General features: G+C 47.9%; 1 protein-coding gene across 1 annotated transcript in view; it reads left to right on the top strand.

The window, feature by feature from the left end:
- The first annotated feature begins 560 nt into the window (after positions 1-560).
- LOC115126704 (high affinity cationic amino acid transporter 1-like) overlaps positions 561-17,043 on the top strand; it is a 100,672-nt gene continuing 84,189 nt past the window's right edge. The window contains exons 1-2 of the mRNA XM_065024020.1: positions 561-854; positions 14,516-14,703. Of these exons, the coding sequence (XP_064880092.1) occupies positions 14,517-14,703 (187 nt within the window). The 5' untranslated portion in view covers positions 561-854; position 14,516. The remainder of the gene's footprint in view (positions 855-14,515; positions 14,704-17,043) is intronic.

Here is a 17,043-nt window from a genome sequence, read left to right on the forward strand (position 1 = left end):
TGTTAGAGTGGGGAGGAGCTGTAGCCTTGCAGTCAGATGGAGCTAGCTGCGTTAGATTGACCGTGTTAGAGTGGGGAGGAGCTGTAGCCTTGCAGTCAGAGGAGCTAGCTGCGTTAGATTGACCGTGTTAGAGTGGGGAGGAGCTGTAGCCTTGCAGTCAGAGGAGGTAGCTGCGTTAGATTGACCGTGTTAGAGTGGGGAGGAGCTGTAGCCTTGCAGTCAGAGGAGCTAGCTGCGTTAGATTGACCGTGTTAGAGTGGGGAGGAGCTGTAGCCTTGCAGTCAGAGGAGCTAGCTGCGTTAGATTGACCGTGTTAGAGTGGGGAGGAGCTGTAGCCTTGCAGTCAGAGGAGGTAGCTGCGTTAGATTGACCGTGTTAGAGTGGGGAGGAGCTGTAGCCTTGCAGTCAGATGGAGCTAGCTGCGTTAGATTGACCGTGTTAGAGTGGGGAGGAGCTGTAGCCTTGCAGTCAGAGGAGGTAGCTGCGTTAGATTGACCGTGTTAGAGTGGGGAGGAGCTGTAGCCTTGCAGTCAGATGGAGCTAGCTGCGTTAGATTGACCGTGTTAGAGTGGGGAGGAGCTGTAGCCTTGCAGTCAGAGGAGCTAGCTGCTTGGAATAGCTGTGCTGCCATGTGATTCCTCATGGTTCTATTTTAGAACAGCACTGGTCTCTACACCACCAGCACTCCCACTGGAGGAGTTAACAGATATACCTACTAATCAATCTACTATGCTCTCTGTCCGTCTCTCTTCCTTTCTCTCTCTCTCTCTCTCTTTCTCTCTCTCTCTCTCTCTCTCTCTCTCTCTCTCTCTCCGTCCTCTCTTTCAAGTATAACTCCTGGCGGTTGGTTGTGAGTGAGTAAATGCTTCCCTTCTGTTAATCTGTGTGTTTAGGAACTTGTTGCATCTAACTTCAGAATAGTCACTACATAGCTTGTAGTCCATGGTGTGACTGCTGTAGTCCATGGTGTGATAGAGCTGTAGTCCATGTGTGACAGAGCTGTTGTGCATGGTGTGACAGAGCTAAAGTCCAAGGTGTGACAGAGCTATAGTCCATGGTGTGACAGAGCTAAAGTCCATGGTGTGACAGAGCTAAAGTACATGGTGTGACAGAGCTATAGTCCATGGTGTGACAGAGTTGTAGTCCATGGTGTGACAGAGCTTGTAGTTCATGGTGTGACAGAGCTGTAGTCCATGGTGTGACAGACCTGTAGTCCATAGTGTGACAGAGCTGTAGTCCATAGTGTGACAGAGCTGTAGTCCATAGTGTGACAGAGCTGTAGTCCATGGTGTGACAGAGCTGTAGTCCAAGTCCATGATGTGACAGAGCTGTAGTCCATGGTGTGACAGAGCTGTAGTCCATGGTGTGACAGAGCTGTAGTCCATGGTGTGACAGAGCTGTAGTCCATGGTGTGACAGAGCTGTAGTCCATGGTGTGACAAAGCTGTAGTCCATGGTGTGACAGAGCTTTAGTCCATGGTGTGACAGAGCTGTAGTCCATGGTGTGACAGAGCTTGTAGTCCATGGTGTGACAGAGCTGTAGTCCATGGTGTGACAGAGCTGTAGTCCATGGTGTGACAGAGCTGTAGTCCATGGTGTGACAGAGCTGTAGTCCATGGTGTGACAGAGCTGTAGTCCATGGTGTGACAGAGCTGTAGTCCAAGTCCATGATGTGACAGAGCTGTAGTCCATGGTGTGACAGAGCTGTAGTCCATAGTGTGACAGAGCTGTAGTCCATGGTGTGACAGAGCTGTAGTCCAAGTCCATGATGTGACAGAGCTGTAGTCCATGGTGTGACAGAGCTGTAGTCCATGGTGTGACAGAGCTGTAGTCCATGGTGTGACAGAGCTGTAGTCCATGTGGTGTGACAGAGCTTGTAGTCCATGGTGTGACAGAGCTGTAGTCCATGGTGTGACAGAGCTGTAGTCCATGTGACAGAGTGTGTCCATGGTGTGACAGAGCTGTAGTCCATGGTGTGACAGAGCTGTAGTCCATGGTGTGACAGAGCCATGTCCATGTGACAGAGCTGTAGTCCATGGTGTGACAGAGCTGTAGTCCATGGTGTGACAGAGCTGTAGTCCATGGTGTGACAGAGCTGTAGTCCAAGTCCATGATGTGACAGAGCTGTAGTCCATGGTGTGACAGAGCTGTAGTCCATGGTGTGACAGAGCTGTAGTCCATGGTGTGACAGAGCTGTAGTCCATGGTGTGACAGAGCTTGTAGTCCATGGTGTGACAGAGCTGTAGTCCATGGTGTGACAGAGCTGTAGTCCATGGTGTGACAGAGCTTTAGTCCATGGTGTGACAGAGCTGTAGTCCATGGTGTGACAGAGCTGTAGTCCATGGTGTGACAGAGCTTGTAGTCCATGGTGTGAAGGAGCTGTAGTCCATGGTGTGACAGAGCTATAGTCCATGGTGTGACAGAGCTTGTAGTCCATGGTGTGACAGAGCTGTAGTCCATAGTATGACAGAGCTGAAGTCCATGGTGTGACAGAGCTATAGTCCATGGTGTGACAGAGCTTGTAGATAAGAGTGTCTGCTAAATGACTTAAATGTAATGTAATGTAGTCCATGGTGTGACAGAGCTGTAGTCCATAGTATGACAGAGCTGAAGTCCATGGTGTGACAGAGCTTGTAGTCCATGGTGTGACAGAGCTGTAGTCCAAGTCCATGGTGTGACAGAGCTGTAGTCCATGGTGTGACAGAGCTGTAGTCCATGGTGTGACAGAGCTGTAGTCCATGGTGTGACAGAGCTGTAGTCCATGGTGTGACAGAGCTGCAGTCCATGGTGTGACAGAGCTGTCGTCTATGGTGTGACAGAGCTGTAGTCCATGGTGTGACAGAGCTGTAGTCCAAGTCCATGATGTGACAGAGCTGTAGTCCATGGTGTGACAGAGCTGTAGTCCATGGTGTGACAGAGCTGTAGTCCATGGTGTGACAGAGCTGTAGTCCATGGTGTGACAGAGCTTGTAGTCCATGGTGTGACAGAGCTGTAGTCCATGGTGTGACAGAGCTGTAGTCCATGGTGTGACAGAGCTGTAGTCCATGGTGTGACAGAGCTGTAGTCCATGGTGTGACAGAGCTGTAGTCCATGGTGTGACAGAGCTGTAGTCCATGGTGTGACAGAGCTGTAGTCCATGGTGTGACAGAGCTGTAGTCCATGGTGTGACAGAGCTGTAGTCCATGGTGTGACAGAGCTGTAGTCCATGGTGTGACAGAGCTGAAGTCCATGGTGTGACAGAGCTGTAGTCCATGGTGCTAAATGACTTAAAGTAATGCTGTAGTCCATGGTGTGACAGAGCTGTAGTCCATAGTATGACAGAGCTGAAGTCCATGGTGTGACAGAGCTTGTAGTCCATGGTGTGACAGAGCTGTAGTCCAAGTCCATGGTGTGACAGAGCTGTAGTCCATGGTGTGACAGAGCTAAAGTCCATGGTGTGACAGAGCTTGTAGTCCATGGTGTGACAGAGCTGTAGTCCATGGTGTGACAGAGCTGTAGTCCATGGTGTGACAGAGCTTGTAGTCCATGGTGTGACAGAGCTGTAGTCCATGGTGTGACAGAGCTGTAGTCCATGGTGTGACAGAGCTGTAGTCCATGGTGTGACAGAGCTGTAGTCCAAGTCCATGGTGTGACAGAGCTGCAGTCCATGGTGTGACAGAGCTGTCGTCTATGGTGTGACAGAGCTGTAGTCCATGGTGTGACAGAGCTGTCGTCCATGGTGTGACAGAGCTGTAGTCCATGGTGTGACAGAGCTGTAGTCCATGGTGTGACAGAGCTGTAGTCCATGGTGTGACAGAGCTGTAGTCCATGGTGTGACAGAGCTGTGGTCCATGGTGTGACAGAGCTGTCGTCTATGGTGTGACAGAGCTGTAGTCCATGGTGTGACAGAGCTGTCGTCCATGGTGTGACAGAGCTGTAGTCCATGGTGTGACAGAGCTGTAGTCCATGGTGTGACAGAGCTGTAGTCCATGGTGTGACAGAGCTGTAGTCCAAGTCCATGGTGTGACAGAGCTGCAGTCCATGGTGTGACAGAGCTGTAGTCCATGGTGTGACAGAGCTGTCGTCTATGGTGTGACAGAGCTGTAGTCCATGGTGTGACAGAGCTGTCGTCCATGGTGTGACAGAGCTGTAGTCCATGGTGTGACAGAGCTGTAGTCCATGGTGTGACAGAGCTGTAGTCCATGGTGTGACAGAGCTAGTAGTCCATGGTGTGACAGAGCTGTAGTCCATGGTGTGACAGAGCTGTAGTCCATGGTGTGACAGAGCTAGTAGTCCATGGTGTGAAAGCTGTCATAATACAAATGTGTTAGGCTGTGGTCCTGGTGATAGCTGTTTACTCGGGGTAAGGTCATTCAGTTCATATTCCACAAACGTGTGTGTGTGTGTGTGTGTGTGTGTGTTATACGAGTTTTGTGATTACTAATACTTGGTACTTTAATGTAATCTGTTTTTAATGATCTTCATTTAAGATGAGTAGAACCCCGGTTTCAGCTTGCACATGATAATTACACAACAACGTGACCTCTGCATTTACATTCAAGTGATTGGTTGTCTAGCAGTCATACTGTATGTAGGGTGTGTGTGGTGGGGTGTGTGTATTGGGTACCCTATGTAGGGTGTGTATTGGGTACTGTATGTAGGGTGTGTGTGGTGGGGTGTGTGTATTGGGTACTGTATGTAGGGTGTGTGTGGTGGGGTGTGTGTATTGGGTACTGTATGTAGGGTGTGTATGGTGGGGTGTGTGTATTGGGTACTGTATGTAGGGTGTGTGTGGTGGGGTGTGTGTATTAGGTACTGTATGTAGGGTGTGTGTGGTGGGGTGTGTGTATTGGGTATTGTATGTAGGGTGTGTATGGTGGGGTGTGTGTATTGTGTACTGTATGTAGCAGTGGAGGATGGTGAGGGGAGGACGACTCATAATAACGACTGGAATGGAGTGTCTGATGTATTTGATACCATTCCACCCATTCCACTCCAGTCATTACCTCGAGCCCCGTCCTCCATTCCACCTATTCCACTCCAGTCATTACCTCGAGCCCCGTCCTCCATTCCACCCATTCAGCTCCAGTCATTACCTCAAGCCCCGTCCTCCATTCCACCCATTCCACTCCAGTCATTACCTCGAGCCCCGTCCTCCATTCCACCCATTCCACTCCAGTCATTACCTCGAGCCCCGTCCTCCATTCCACCCATTCCACTCCAGTCATTACCAGTCATTACCTCGAGCCCCGTCCTCCATTCCACCCATTCCACTCCAGTCATTACCTCGAGCCCCGTCCCTCCATTCCACCCATTCCACTCCAGTCATTACCTCGAGCCCCGTCCTCCATTCCACCCATTCCACTCCAGTCATTACACTCGAGCCCCGTCCTCCATTCCACCCATTCCACTCCAGTCATTACCTCGAGCCCCGTCCTCCATTCCACCCATTCCACTCCAGTCATTACCACGAGCCCCGTCCTCCATTCCACTCCAGTCATTACCACGAGCCCCGTCCTCCATTCCACCCATTCCACTCCAGTCATTACCTCGAGCCCCGTCCTCCATTCCACCCATTCCACTCCAGTCATTACCTCGAGCCCCGTCCTCCATTCCACCCATTCCACTCCAGTCATTACCTCGAGCCCCGTCCTCCATTCCACCCATTCCACTCCAGTCATTACCACGAGCCCCGTCCTCCATTCCACCCATTCCACTCCAGTCATTACCACGAGCCCCGTCCTCCATTCCACCTATTCCACTCCAGTCATTACCACGAGCCCCGTCCTCCATTCCACCCATTCCGCTCCAGTCATTACCTCGAGCCCCGTCCTCCATTCCACCCATTCCGCTCCAGTCATTACCTCGAGCCCCGTCCTCCATTCCACCCATTCCGCTCCAGTCATTACCACGAGCCCCGTCCTCCATTCCACTCCAGTCATTACCACGAGCCCCGTCCTCCATTCCACCCATTCCACTCCAGTCATTACCTCGAGCCCCGTCCTCCATTCCACCCATTCCACTCCAGTCATTACCTCGAGCCCCGTCCTCCATTCCACCCATTCCACTCCAGTCATTACCTCGAGCCCCGTCCTCCATTCCACCCATTCCACTCCAGTCATTACCTCGAGCCCCGTCCTCCATTCCACCCATTCCACTCCAGTCATTACCTCGAGCCCCGTCCTCCATTCCACCCATTCCACTCCAGTCATTACCTCGAGCCCCGTCCTCCATTCCACCCATTCCACTCCAGTCATTACCACGAGCCCCGTCCTCCATTCCACCCATTCCACTCCAGTCATTACCACGAGCCCCGTCCTCCATTCCACCCATTCCACTCCAGTCATTACCACGAGCCCCGTCCTCCATTCCACCCATTCCACTCCAGTCATTACCACGAGCCCCGTCCTCCATTCCATCCATTCCACTCTAGTCATTACCTCGAGCCCCGTCCTCCATTCCACCCATTCCACTCTAGTCATTACCACGAGCCCCGTCCTCCATTCCATCCATTCCACTCCAGTCATTACCACGAGCCCCATCCTCCCCAATGAAGATGCCACCAACCTCCTGTGGTATGTAGGTATGTAGGGTGTGTAGTGGGTACAGTATGTAGGGTGTGTAGTGGGTACAGTATGTAGGGTGTGTAGTGGGTACAGTATGTAGGGGGTGTAATGGGTACAGTATGTAGGGGGTGTAATGGGTACAGTATGTAGGCTGTGTAGTGGGTACTGTATGTAGGGTGTGTAGTGGGTACAGTATGTAGGGATGTATTGGGTACAGTATGTAGGGGGTGTAGTGGGTACAGTATGTAGGGGGTGTAGTGGGTACAGTATGTAGGGGTGTATTGGGTACAGTATGTAGGGGGTGTAGTGGGTACAGTATGTAGGATGTGTAGTGGGTACAGTATGTAGGGGTGTATTGGGTACAGTATGTAGGGTGTGTATTGGGTACAGTATGTAGGCTGTGTAGTGGGTACAGTATGTAGAGTGTGTAGTGGGTACAGTATGTAGGGTGTGTAGTGGGTACAGTATGTAGGGGGTGTAGTGGGTACAGTATGTAGGGGATGTATTGGGTACAGTATGTAGGGATGTATTGGGTACAGTATGTAATGGTGTGTAGTGGGTACAGTATGTAGGGTGTGTAGTGGGTACAGCATGTAGGCTGTATAGTGTGTACAGTATGTAGGGTGTGTAGTGGATACAGTATGTAGGGGTGTGTAGTGGGTACAGTATGTAGGGATGTATTGGGTACAGTATGTAGGGATGTATTGGGTACAGTACGTAGGGGTGTAGTGGGTACAGTATGTAGGGTGTGTAGTGGGTACAGTATGTAGGTGTGTAGTGGGTACAGTATGTAGGTGTGTAGTGGGTACAGTATGTAGGGTGTGTAGTGGGTACAGTATGTAGGGTGTGTAGTGGGTACAGTATGTAGGGTGTGTAGTGGGTACAGGTATGTAGTGGGTACAGTATGTAGGGGTAGTACAGTATGTAGGGTGTGTAGTGGGTACAGTATGTAGGGGTGTATTGGGTACAGTATGTAGGGATGTATTGGGTACAGTATGTAGGGGGTGTAGTGGGTACAGTATGTAGGTGTGTAGTGGATACAGTATGTAGGGGTGTGTAGTGGGTACAGTATGTAGGGTGTGTAGTGGGTACAGTATGTAGGGGTGTGTAGTGGGTACAGTATGTAGGGGTGTGTAGTGGGTACAGTATGTAGGGTGTGTAGTGGGTACAGTATGTATGTAGTGGGTGTGTAGTGTAGTGGGTACAGTATGTAGGGTGTGTAGTGGGTATGTAGGTGTGTAGGGTGTGTAGTGCGGCCAACAAGGCAGAGGCCTACAGTATGTATGGATGGCTACTCCTACTGTGTAGTGGTGTTCTCGCACACAGTCATGTCCCAAGTGGGTGTGTCCATGCTGTGTTACCAGTCCTTTCAAGCTTAACATATCAGTATGTGAGCTTGATGGTGTGCTCACCCTCACAGTTCTGGGCGGTGACATTCCTCTCTGCCTCCTTCTTTCCACTCCTCTCCTCTTTTGTCACAAGGCTGTGTAGAGTGGGTACAAGTATGTATCCTTTTCCCTCTCGCTCTCATCCAACACTTCCCACACTGGGTGTGTCCCAAGCTCTCTCTCCCCCGCTACTCTCTCCTCTTCCATCCTATCATCTCTTCCCTCTGCTCAAACCTTCTCCAACCTATCTCCTGATTCTGTCAACATCCTTTGACTCTCTATGTCCCCTATCCTCCAGGCCGGCTCGGGGTGTGTAGCTGGGTCCGGGCACAGTATTTGCGGACCTGACATCCTTTCACTCCCTCCCTCTCTACATTTTCCTCTTCTCTCTCTGCTGCTAAAGCCACTTTCTACCACTCTAAATTCCAAGCATCTGCCTCTAACCCTAGGAAGCTCTTTGCAACCTTCTCCTCCCTCCTGAATCCTCCTCCCCCCTCCCCCCTCCTCCCTCTCTGCAGATGGTCAACCACAGTATGTAAGGGATGTTCTGCCCCATTGCCCTACCCTGTGCTCTGACCTCTTTCTCCCCTCTCTCTCCAGATATGTAGGGTGTGACCCTATCCCCTCCTCTCTTCTCCAGTGGGTACAGTATGTAGGGTTGTGTAGTCCGATGGTACAGACCAGTATCCTTCTTTCTTTTCTCTCCAAAACTCTTATGTCCCTTGGCCAGCTCTCCCGCTATCTCTCTCAGAATGACCTTCTTGATCCAAATCAGTGGGTTTCAAGACAGTATGTACGGGGGTGTGTAAAGTGGGTACAGTGAACCATGTAGGGATGTATTGGTCCTACCTGACAGTATGTAGTGTCTCCACACCACGTGTCACCACTGGTGTGGGTACAGTATGTAGGGGTGTGTAGTGGGTACAGTATGTAGGGTGTGGTAGTGGGTACAGTATGACAACTCCCTCCAGGCACTTGTCCTCCCTGGATTACTGAACTCGCTGTTGGCTGGGCTCCCTGCCTGTGCCATTAAACCCCCTACAACTCATCCAGAACGCCCGCAAGGACCTTCCCAAGTTCTTCCGTCACCCGCTCCTCCGCTCCCCCACTGGTCCTGTGTATCCCAGTGGGTACAGTAGGCGGTGGCCCGTTCCTGTAGTTCATGTACAACATGTAGTGGGTACAGTATGTAGGGTGTGTAGTGGGTACAGTATGCTCCCTCCACTGGCTTCCAGGGTGTGTACAAGACCATGGTGCTTGCCTGCGGGCTGTACAGTCCAGGCTCTGTCAGGCCCTACACCCAAACAAGGGTGTACCTCTGGCCTGGCCTCCCTACTGTACAGTTGTCAGGGTGTGTAGTGGGTACAGTATGTAGGATAGGTGTATCCCCTGGATTTAGATACAGTTATGTCATAAGGGGTTTGTAGTGCTCTGGTACAGTATGTAAATGTAAATGTAGTGGGTACTGTATGTAGGGTGTGTAGTGGGTACAGTATGTAGGGTGTGTAGTGGGTACAGTATGTAGGGGTGTGTAGTGGGTACAGTATGTAGAGGTGTGTAGTGGGTACAGTATGTAGGGTGTGTAGTGGGTACAGTATGTAGGGGTGTATTGGGTACAGTATGTAGGGGGTGTATTGGGTACAGTATGTAGGGATGTATTGGGTACAGTATGTAGGGTGTGTAGTGGGTACAGTATTTAGGGATGTATTGGGTACAGTATGTAGTGTGTGTAGTGGGTACAGTATGTAGGATGTGTAGTGGGTACAGTATGTAGGGTGTGTAGTGGGTACAGTATGTAGGGGTGTGTAGTGGGTATAGTATGTAGGGTGTGTAGTGGGTACAGTATGTAGGGTGTGTAGTGGGTACAGTATGTAGGGTGTGTAGTGGGTACAGTATGTAGGGGTGTGTAGTGGGTATAGTATGTAGGGTGTGTAGTGGGTACAGTATGTAGGGTGTGTAGTGGGTACAGTATGTAGGGGTGTATTGTGTAGTTATTAATACCAGTTTAAATGAGTTGTGTTATTATTACATGTCTAGCTAAATAAAGGTAAAACAGAGGGCCTGTGTTGTTGTGTAATTATTACCAGTTTAAATGAGTTGTGCTGTTGTGACCTGGAGACACGATCATTCTGGTGGACTGTCTCTTATCCCTATAAAGGGTCTCCTGCTGTCTTCATCACTCTAGGGACAGGAAATCCCTGACAAGCCCACCTACCAACCACTCAACACAAACTTTATGTAAACATTGGACACAGAGAAGTGAAACACAGAAACATACGGACGTACACACAACAACGTACACAACACAACAACAACACAACACAACAACACATCACAACAACAACACAACACAACAACACATCACAACAACACATCACAACACACTACAACAACACAACAACAACACAACAACAACAACAGAACACAACAACAACAACACATCACAACACACCACAACAACACAACAACAACAACAGAACACAACAACAACAACACATCACAACACAGCACACCACAACACATCATAACGCAACACAATGCTCGACAAACACACAACACCGGGAGCAGGCATATAAACAACTTGCACAAGTCCTATTTAAAGTAGTTTTTCTCAAATTTGACTGGATGCCAAGTGCCTCCACTTATATCAGGAGATCAAAACAACATGACCGTTCTGAAGCTGCTGTCCTGTCACTTCCTCTTCCTCTCTGTTTACATCTGTACGATGTCCTGTCACTTCCTCTTCCTCTCTGTTTACATCTGTACGATGTCCTGTCACTTCCTCTTCCTCTCTGTTTACATCTGTACCATGTCCTGTCACTTCCTCTTCCTCTAGGTTTACATCTGTACGGTGTCCTGTCACTTCCTCTTCCTCTAGGTTTACATCTGTACGTTGTCCTGTCACTTCCTCTTCCTCTCTGTTTACATCTGTACGTTGTCCTGTCACTTCCTCTTCCTCTAGGTTTACATCTGTACGTTGTCCTGTCACTTCCTCTTCCTCTCTGTTTATATCTGTACGATGTCCTGTCACTTCCTCTTCCTCTCTGTTTACATCTGTACGTTGTCCTGTCACTTCCTCTTCCTCTCTGTTTACATCTGTACGATGTCCTGTCACTTCCTCTTCCTCTCTGTTTACATCTGTACGATGTCCTGTCACTTCCTCTTCCTCTCTGTTTACATCTGTACGTTGTCCTGTGACTTCCTCTTCCTCTCAGTTTACATCTGTACGATGTCCTGTCACTTCCTCTCTGTTTACATCTGTACGTTGTCCTGTCACTTCCTCTTCCTCTCTGTTTACATCTGTACGATGTCCTGTCACTTCCTCTTCCTCTCTGTTTACATCTGTACGTTGTCCTGTCACTTCCTCTTCCTCTCTGTTTAGATCTGTACCATGTCCTGTCACTTCCTCTTCCTCTCTGTTTACATCTGTACGATGTCCTGTCACTTCCTCTTCCTCTCTGTTTACATCTGTACGATGTCCTGTCACTTCCTCTCAGTTTACATCTGTACGATGTCCTGTCACTTCCTCTTCCTCTCTGTTTACATCTGTACGTTGTCCTGTCACTTCCTCTCTGTTTACATCTGTACGATGTCCTGTCACTTCCTCTCTGTTTACATCTGTACGATGTCCTGTCACTTCCTCTTCCTCTCTGTTTACATCTGTACGTTGTCCTGTCACTTCCTCTTCCTCTCTGTTTACATCTGTACGATGTCCTGTCACTTCCTCTTCCTCTCTGTTTACATCTGTACGATGTCCTGTCACTTCCTCTTCCTCTCTGTTTACATCTGTACGTTGTCCTGTCACTTCCTCTTCCTCTCTGTTTACATCTGTACGTTGTCCTGTCACTTCCTCTCTGTTTACATCTGTACGATGTCCTGTCACTTCCTCTCTGTTTACATCTGTACCATGTCCTGTCACTTCCTCTTCCTCTCTGTTTACATCTGTACGATGTCCTGTCACTTCCTCTTCCTCTCTGTTTACATCTGTACGTTGTCTTGTCACTTCCACTTCCTCTCTGTTTACATCTGTACGATGTCCTGTCACTTCCTCTTCCTCTAGGTTTACATCTGTATGTTGTCCTGTCACTTCCTCTCTGTTTACATCTGTACGATGTCCTGTCACTTCCTCTCTGTTTACATCTGTACCATGTCCTGTCACTTCCTCTTCCTCTCTGTTTACATCTGTACGTTGTCCTGTCACTTCATCTTCCTCTCTGTTTACATCTGTACGTTGTCCTGTCACTTCGACTTCCTCTCTGTTTACATCTGTACGATGTCCTGTCACTTCCTCTTCCTCTAGGTTTACATCTGTATGTTGTCCTGTCACTTCCTCTTCCTCTCTGTTTACATCTGTACGATGTCCTGTCACTTCCTCTTCCTCTAGGTTTACATCTGTACGTTGTCCTGTCACTTCCTCTCTGTTTACATCTGTACGATGACACGTCACTTCCTCTCTGTTTACATCTGTACCATGTCCTGTCACTTCCTCTTCCTCTCTGTTTACATCTGTACGATGTCCTGTCACTTCCTCTTCCTCTCTGTTTACATCTGTACGTTGTCCTGTCACTTCCTCTTCCTCTCTGTTTACATCTGTACGTTGTCCTGTCACTTCCTCTCTGTTTACATCTGTACGATGTCCTGTCACTTCCTCTCTGTTTACATCTGTACCATGTCCTGTCACTTCCTCTTCCTCTCTGTTTACATCTGTACGATGTCCTGTCACTTCCTCTTCCTCTCTGTTTACATCTGTACGTTGTCCTGTCACTTCCACTTCCTCTCTGTTTACATCTGTACGATGTCCTGTCACTTCCTCTTCCTCTAGGTTTACATCTGTATGTTGTCCTGTCACTTCCTCTCTGTTTACATCTGTACGATGTCCTGTCACTTCCTCTCTGTTTACATCTGTACCATGTCCTGTCACTTCCTCTTCCTCTCTGTTTACATCTGTACGTTGTCCTGTCACTTCATCTTCCTCTCTGTTTACATCTGTACGTTGTCCTGTCACTTCATCTTCCTCTCTGTTTACATCTGTACGTTGTCCTGTCACTTCGACTTCCTCTCTGTTTACATCTGTACGATGTCCTGTCACTTCCTCTTCCTCTAGGTTTACATCTGTATGTTGTCCTGTCACTTCCTCTTCCTCTCTGTTTACATCTGTACGATGACACGTCACTTCCTCTCTGTTTACATCTGTACCATGTCCTGTCACTTCCTCTTCCTCTAGGTTTACATCTGTATGTTGTCCTGTCACTTCCTCTTCCTCTAGGTTTACATCTGTACGATGTCCTGTCACTTCCTCTTCCTCTCTGTTTACATCTGTACGTTGTCCTGTCACTTCCTCTTCCTCTCTGTTTACATCTGTACTTTGTCCTGTCACTTCCTCTTCCTCTCTGTTTACATCTGTACGATGTCCTGTCACTTCCTCTTCCTCTCTGTTTACATCTGTACGATGTCCTGTCACTTCCTCTTCCTCTCTGTTTACATCTGTACGATGTCCTGTCACTTCCTCTCTGTTTACATCTGTACGATGTCCTGTCACTTCCTCTTCCTCTATGTTTACATCTGTACGATGTCCTGTCACTTCCTCTTCCTCTCTGTTTACATCTGTACCATGTCCTGTCACTTCCTCTTCCTCTAGGTTTACATCTGTACAGTGTCCTGTCACTTCCTCTTCCTCTCTGTTTACATCTGTACGGTGTCCTGTCACTTCCTCTTCCTCTCTGTTTATATCTGTACGGTGTCCTGTCACTTCCTCTTCCTCTAGGTTTACATCTGTACGTTGTCCTGTCACTTCCTTTTCCTCTCTGTTTACATCTGTACCATGTCCTGTCATTTCCTCTTCCTCTAGGTTTACATCTGTACAGTGTCCTGTCACTTCCTCTTCCTCTCTGTTTACATCTGTACGATGTCCTGTCACTTCCTCTTCCTCTCTGTTTACATCTGTACCATGTCCTGTCACTCCCTCTTCCTCTAGGTTTACATCTGTACGGTGTCCTGTCACTTCCTCTTCCTCTCTGTTTACATCTGTACGATGTCCTGTCACTTCCTCTTCCTCTAGGTTTACATCTGTACGTTGTCCTGTCACTTCCTCTTCCTCTCTGTTTACATCTGTACGATGTCCTGTCACTTCCTCTTCCTCTAGGTTTACATCTGTACGTTGTCCTGTCACTTCCTCTCTGTTTACATCTGTACGATGTCCTGTCACTTCCTCTCTGTTTACATCTGTACCATGTCCTGTCACTTCCTCTTCCTCTAGGTTTACATCTGTACGGTGTCCTGTCACTTCCTCTTCCTCTCTGTTTACATCTGTACGGTGTCCTGTCACTTCCTCTTCCTCTCTGTTTATATCTGTACGATGTCCTGTCACTTCCTCTTCCTCTCTGGGGGGAAGAGCGGGGGGGGAGTGACAGGAGGAGCATATAAACAGTCCCTACCTTGGAGGGCTGCAGTTCTGCTACTGTGTTCTTATCAGCATTCTAATGTGTTCTATCTGTCCCATCCTCTTTCTCGCCCTCTCTCTCCCTCAAGTGTATGTGACCTCTCCCCTCTGACCTTTGACCTCCGTCTTACTGTGACCCCTCAGCATGGCCCTGGAGAAACTGCTAGGCTTTGGGAAGCAGCTGTTGCGTGTCAAGGTTGTGGACTGTAACAGTGAAGATTCCCGTCTGTCCCGATGTCTCAACACCTTCGACCTGGTGGCTTTGGGGGTGGGCAGTACTCTGGGAGCTGGGGTCTACGTCCTGGCTGGGGCCGTGGCCAGAGAGAATGCAGGTAATGTCCTGTAGTATAGTAGTAGTAGTATTGTAGTAGAGTGTAGTATAGTATAGTAGTAGTAGTAGTAGTAGTAATAGGAGTTTTAGTAGTTGTAATAGTAGTTGTAGTAGTAGTTGTAGTAGTGGTAGTAGTGGTAGTAGTACTAGTAGTAGCAAAATAGTTGTAGTAGTAGTAGTAGTGTAGTTTTATAGTAGTAGTACTGTAGTAGTAGTTGTAGTAGTATAGTGTACTATAATAGTAGTAGTAGTAGTAGTAGTAGTAGTAGTAGTAGTAGTAGTACTGTAGTAGTGGTAGTAGTAGTTTAATAGTAGTATTATAGTAGTACTAGTATAGCAGTAGTATAAAAGTAGTAGTATAGTGGTAGTATAATAGTAGTAGTATAGTAGTCATAGTATAGTAGTAGTACAATAGCAGTAGTGTAATAGTAGTATAATAGTAGTAGTATAATAGCAGTAGTGTAATAGTAGTAGCATAGTGGTAGTATAAACGTAGTAGTATAGCAGTAGTATGGTGGTAGTATAATAGTAGTAGTATAGTAGTAGTAGTACCGTATTAGTGTAGAGTAGTATAGTGGTAGTGTAATTGTAGTAGCGGAGAGTAGTATAACGGTAGTATAGTAGTAGTACTGTAGTAGTTTAGAGTAGTATAGTGGTAGTATAATAGTAGTAGTACTGTAGTAGTGTAGAGTAGCATTGTGGTAGTATAATAGTAGTAGTACTGTAGTAGTGTAGAGTAATATAGTGGTAGTATAATAGTAGTAGTGCTGCAGTAGTGTGGAGTAATATAGTAGTAGTATAGTAGTAGTATAGTAGTAAAATCGTAGTAGTATAGTAGTAGTATAATAGTAGTAGTATAGACGTATAGTGGTAATATAATAGTAGTATACCTTGTTACGGGTAACAATCCTTCATTGAAGTGCTTATATTATTATGCGTATTATTTGTCAATTGTGGGAATAAATGAAGATAATCAAGATTTGTATTTTTTAATAGCTAGATGGAGTACAACTGAGGTGAAGTAAGTAGGACAAAACACACATCACGACAAGAGACAACACAACACTACGTAAAGAGAGACCTAAGACAACACAACACTATGTAAAGAGAGACCTAAGACAACACAACACTATGTAAAGAGAGACCTAAGACAACACAACACTACGTAGAGAGAATCCTAAGACAACACTACGTAAAGAGAGACCTAAGACAAGACCTAATGTACTCATGTTTTAACCACTCCTATAAAATGGCAGACTATCAGATACTCAGCAAGAAGAACAGTAACAGGACCCAGGTGGTAAATATAAAGATCCAGTCCATTAAAAAAAAAATGGCTACCCCTTACACATCAGTGTAGTGATGCAAATACTCTTGCAAAATGTAGAAAACATTGAATTAAAAAGGTATTGTCAGATATTATTTACCTTATCCTTTTCAGACATTTTTTTTACATGGACGATACATTGGAGATAATATAAGTGGGGCGGTAGACTAGTGGTTAGAGCATTGGGCCAGTAACCAGCAGGTAGCCTAGTGGTTAGAACATTGGGCCAGTAGCCAGCAGGTAGCCTAGTGGTTAGAGCATTGGGCCAGTAACCAGCAGGTAGCCTAGTGGTTAGAGCGTTGGGCCAGTAACCAGGGTTTTGGGCCAGTAGCCAGCAGGTAGAGCGTTGGGCCAGTAACCAGCAGGTAAACTAGTGGTTAGAGCATTGGGCCAGTAACCAGCAGGCAGCCTAGTGGTTAGAGCATTGGGCCAGTAACCAGCAGGTAGCCTAGTGGTTAGAGTGTTGGGCCAGTAAACAGCAGGTAGCCAGTAAAGCCAGCAGTGGTTATAGCATTGGGCCAGTAGCCACCAGGTAGCCTAGTGGTTAGAGCGTTGGGCCAGTAACCAGCAGGTAGCCTAGTGGTTAGAGCATTGGGACAGTAGCCAGCAGGTAGCCTAGTGGTTAGAGCATTGGGCCATTAGCCAGCAGGTAGCCTAGTGGTTAGAGCAGTGGGCCAGTAGCCAGCAGGTAGCCTAGTGGTTAGAGCGTTGGGCCAGTAAAGCCAGCAGGTAGCCTAGTGGTTAGAGCATTGGGCCAGTAGCCTAATGGTTAGAGCATTGGGCTAGTAAGCACTAGTGGTTAGAGCATTGGGCCAGGCAGGTTAGCCTAGTGGTTAGGGCCAGTAGCCAGCAGGTAGCCAGTGGCAGGTAAACTAGTGGCGTTGGGCCAGTAACCAGCAGGTAGCCTAGTGGTTAGAGCATTGGGCATTGGGACAGTAGCCAGCAGGTAGCCTAGTGGTTAGAGCATTGGGCCATTAGCCAGCAGGTAGCCTAGTGGTTAGAGCAGTGGGCCAG

Source organism: Oncorhynchus nerka, linkage group LG10 (assembly GCF_034236695.1).
Source record: "Oncorhynchus nerka isolate Pitt River linkage group LG10, Oner_Uvic_2.0, whole genome shotgun sequence".
NCBI classification, from domain to species: Eukaryota; Metazoa; Chordata; class Actinopteri; order Salmoniformes; family Salmonidae; genus Oncorhynchus; species Oncorhynchus nerka.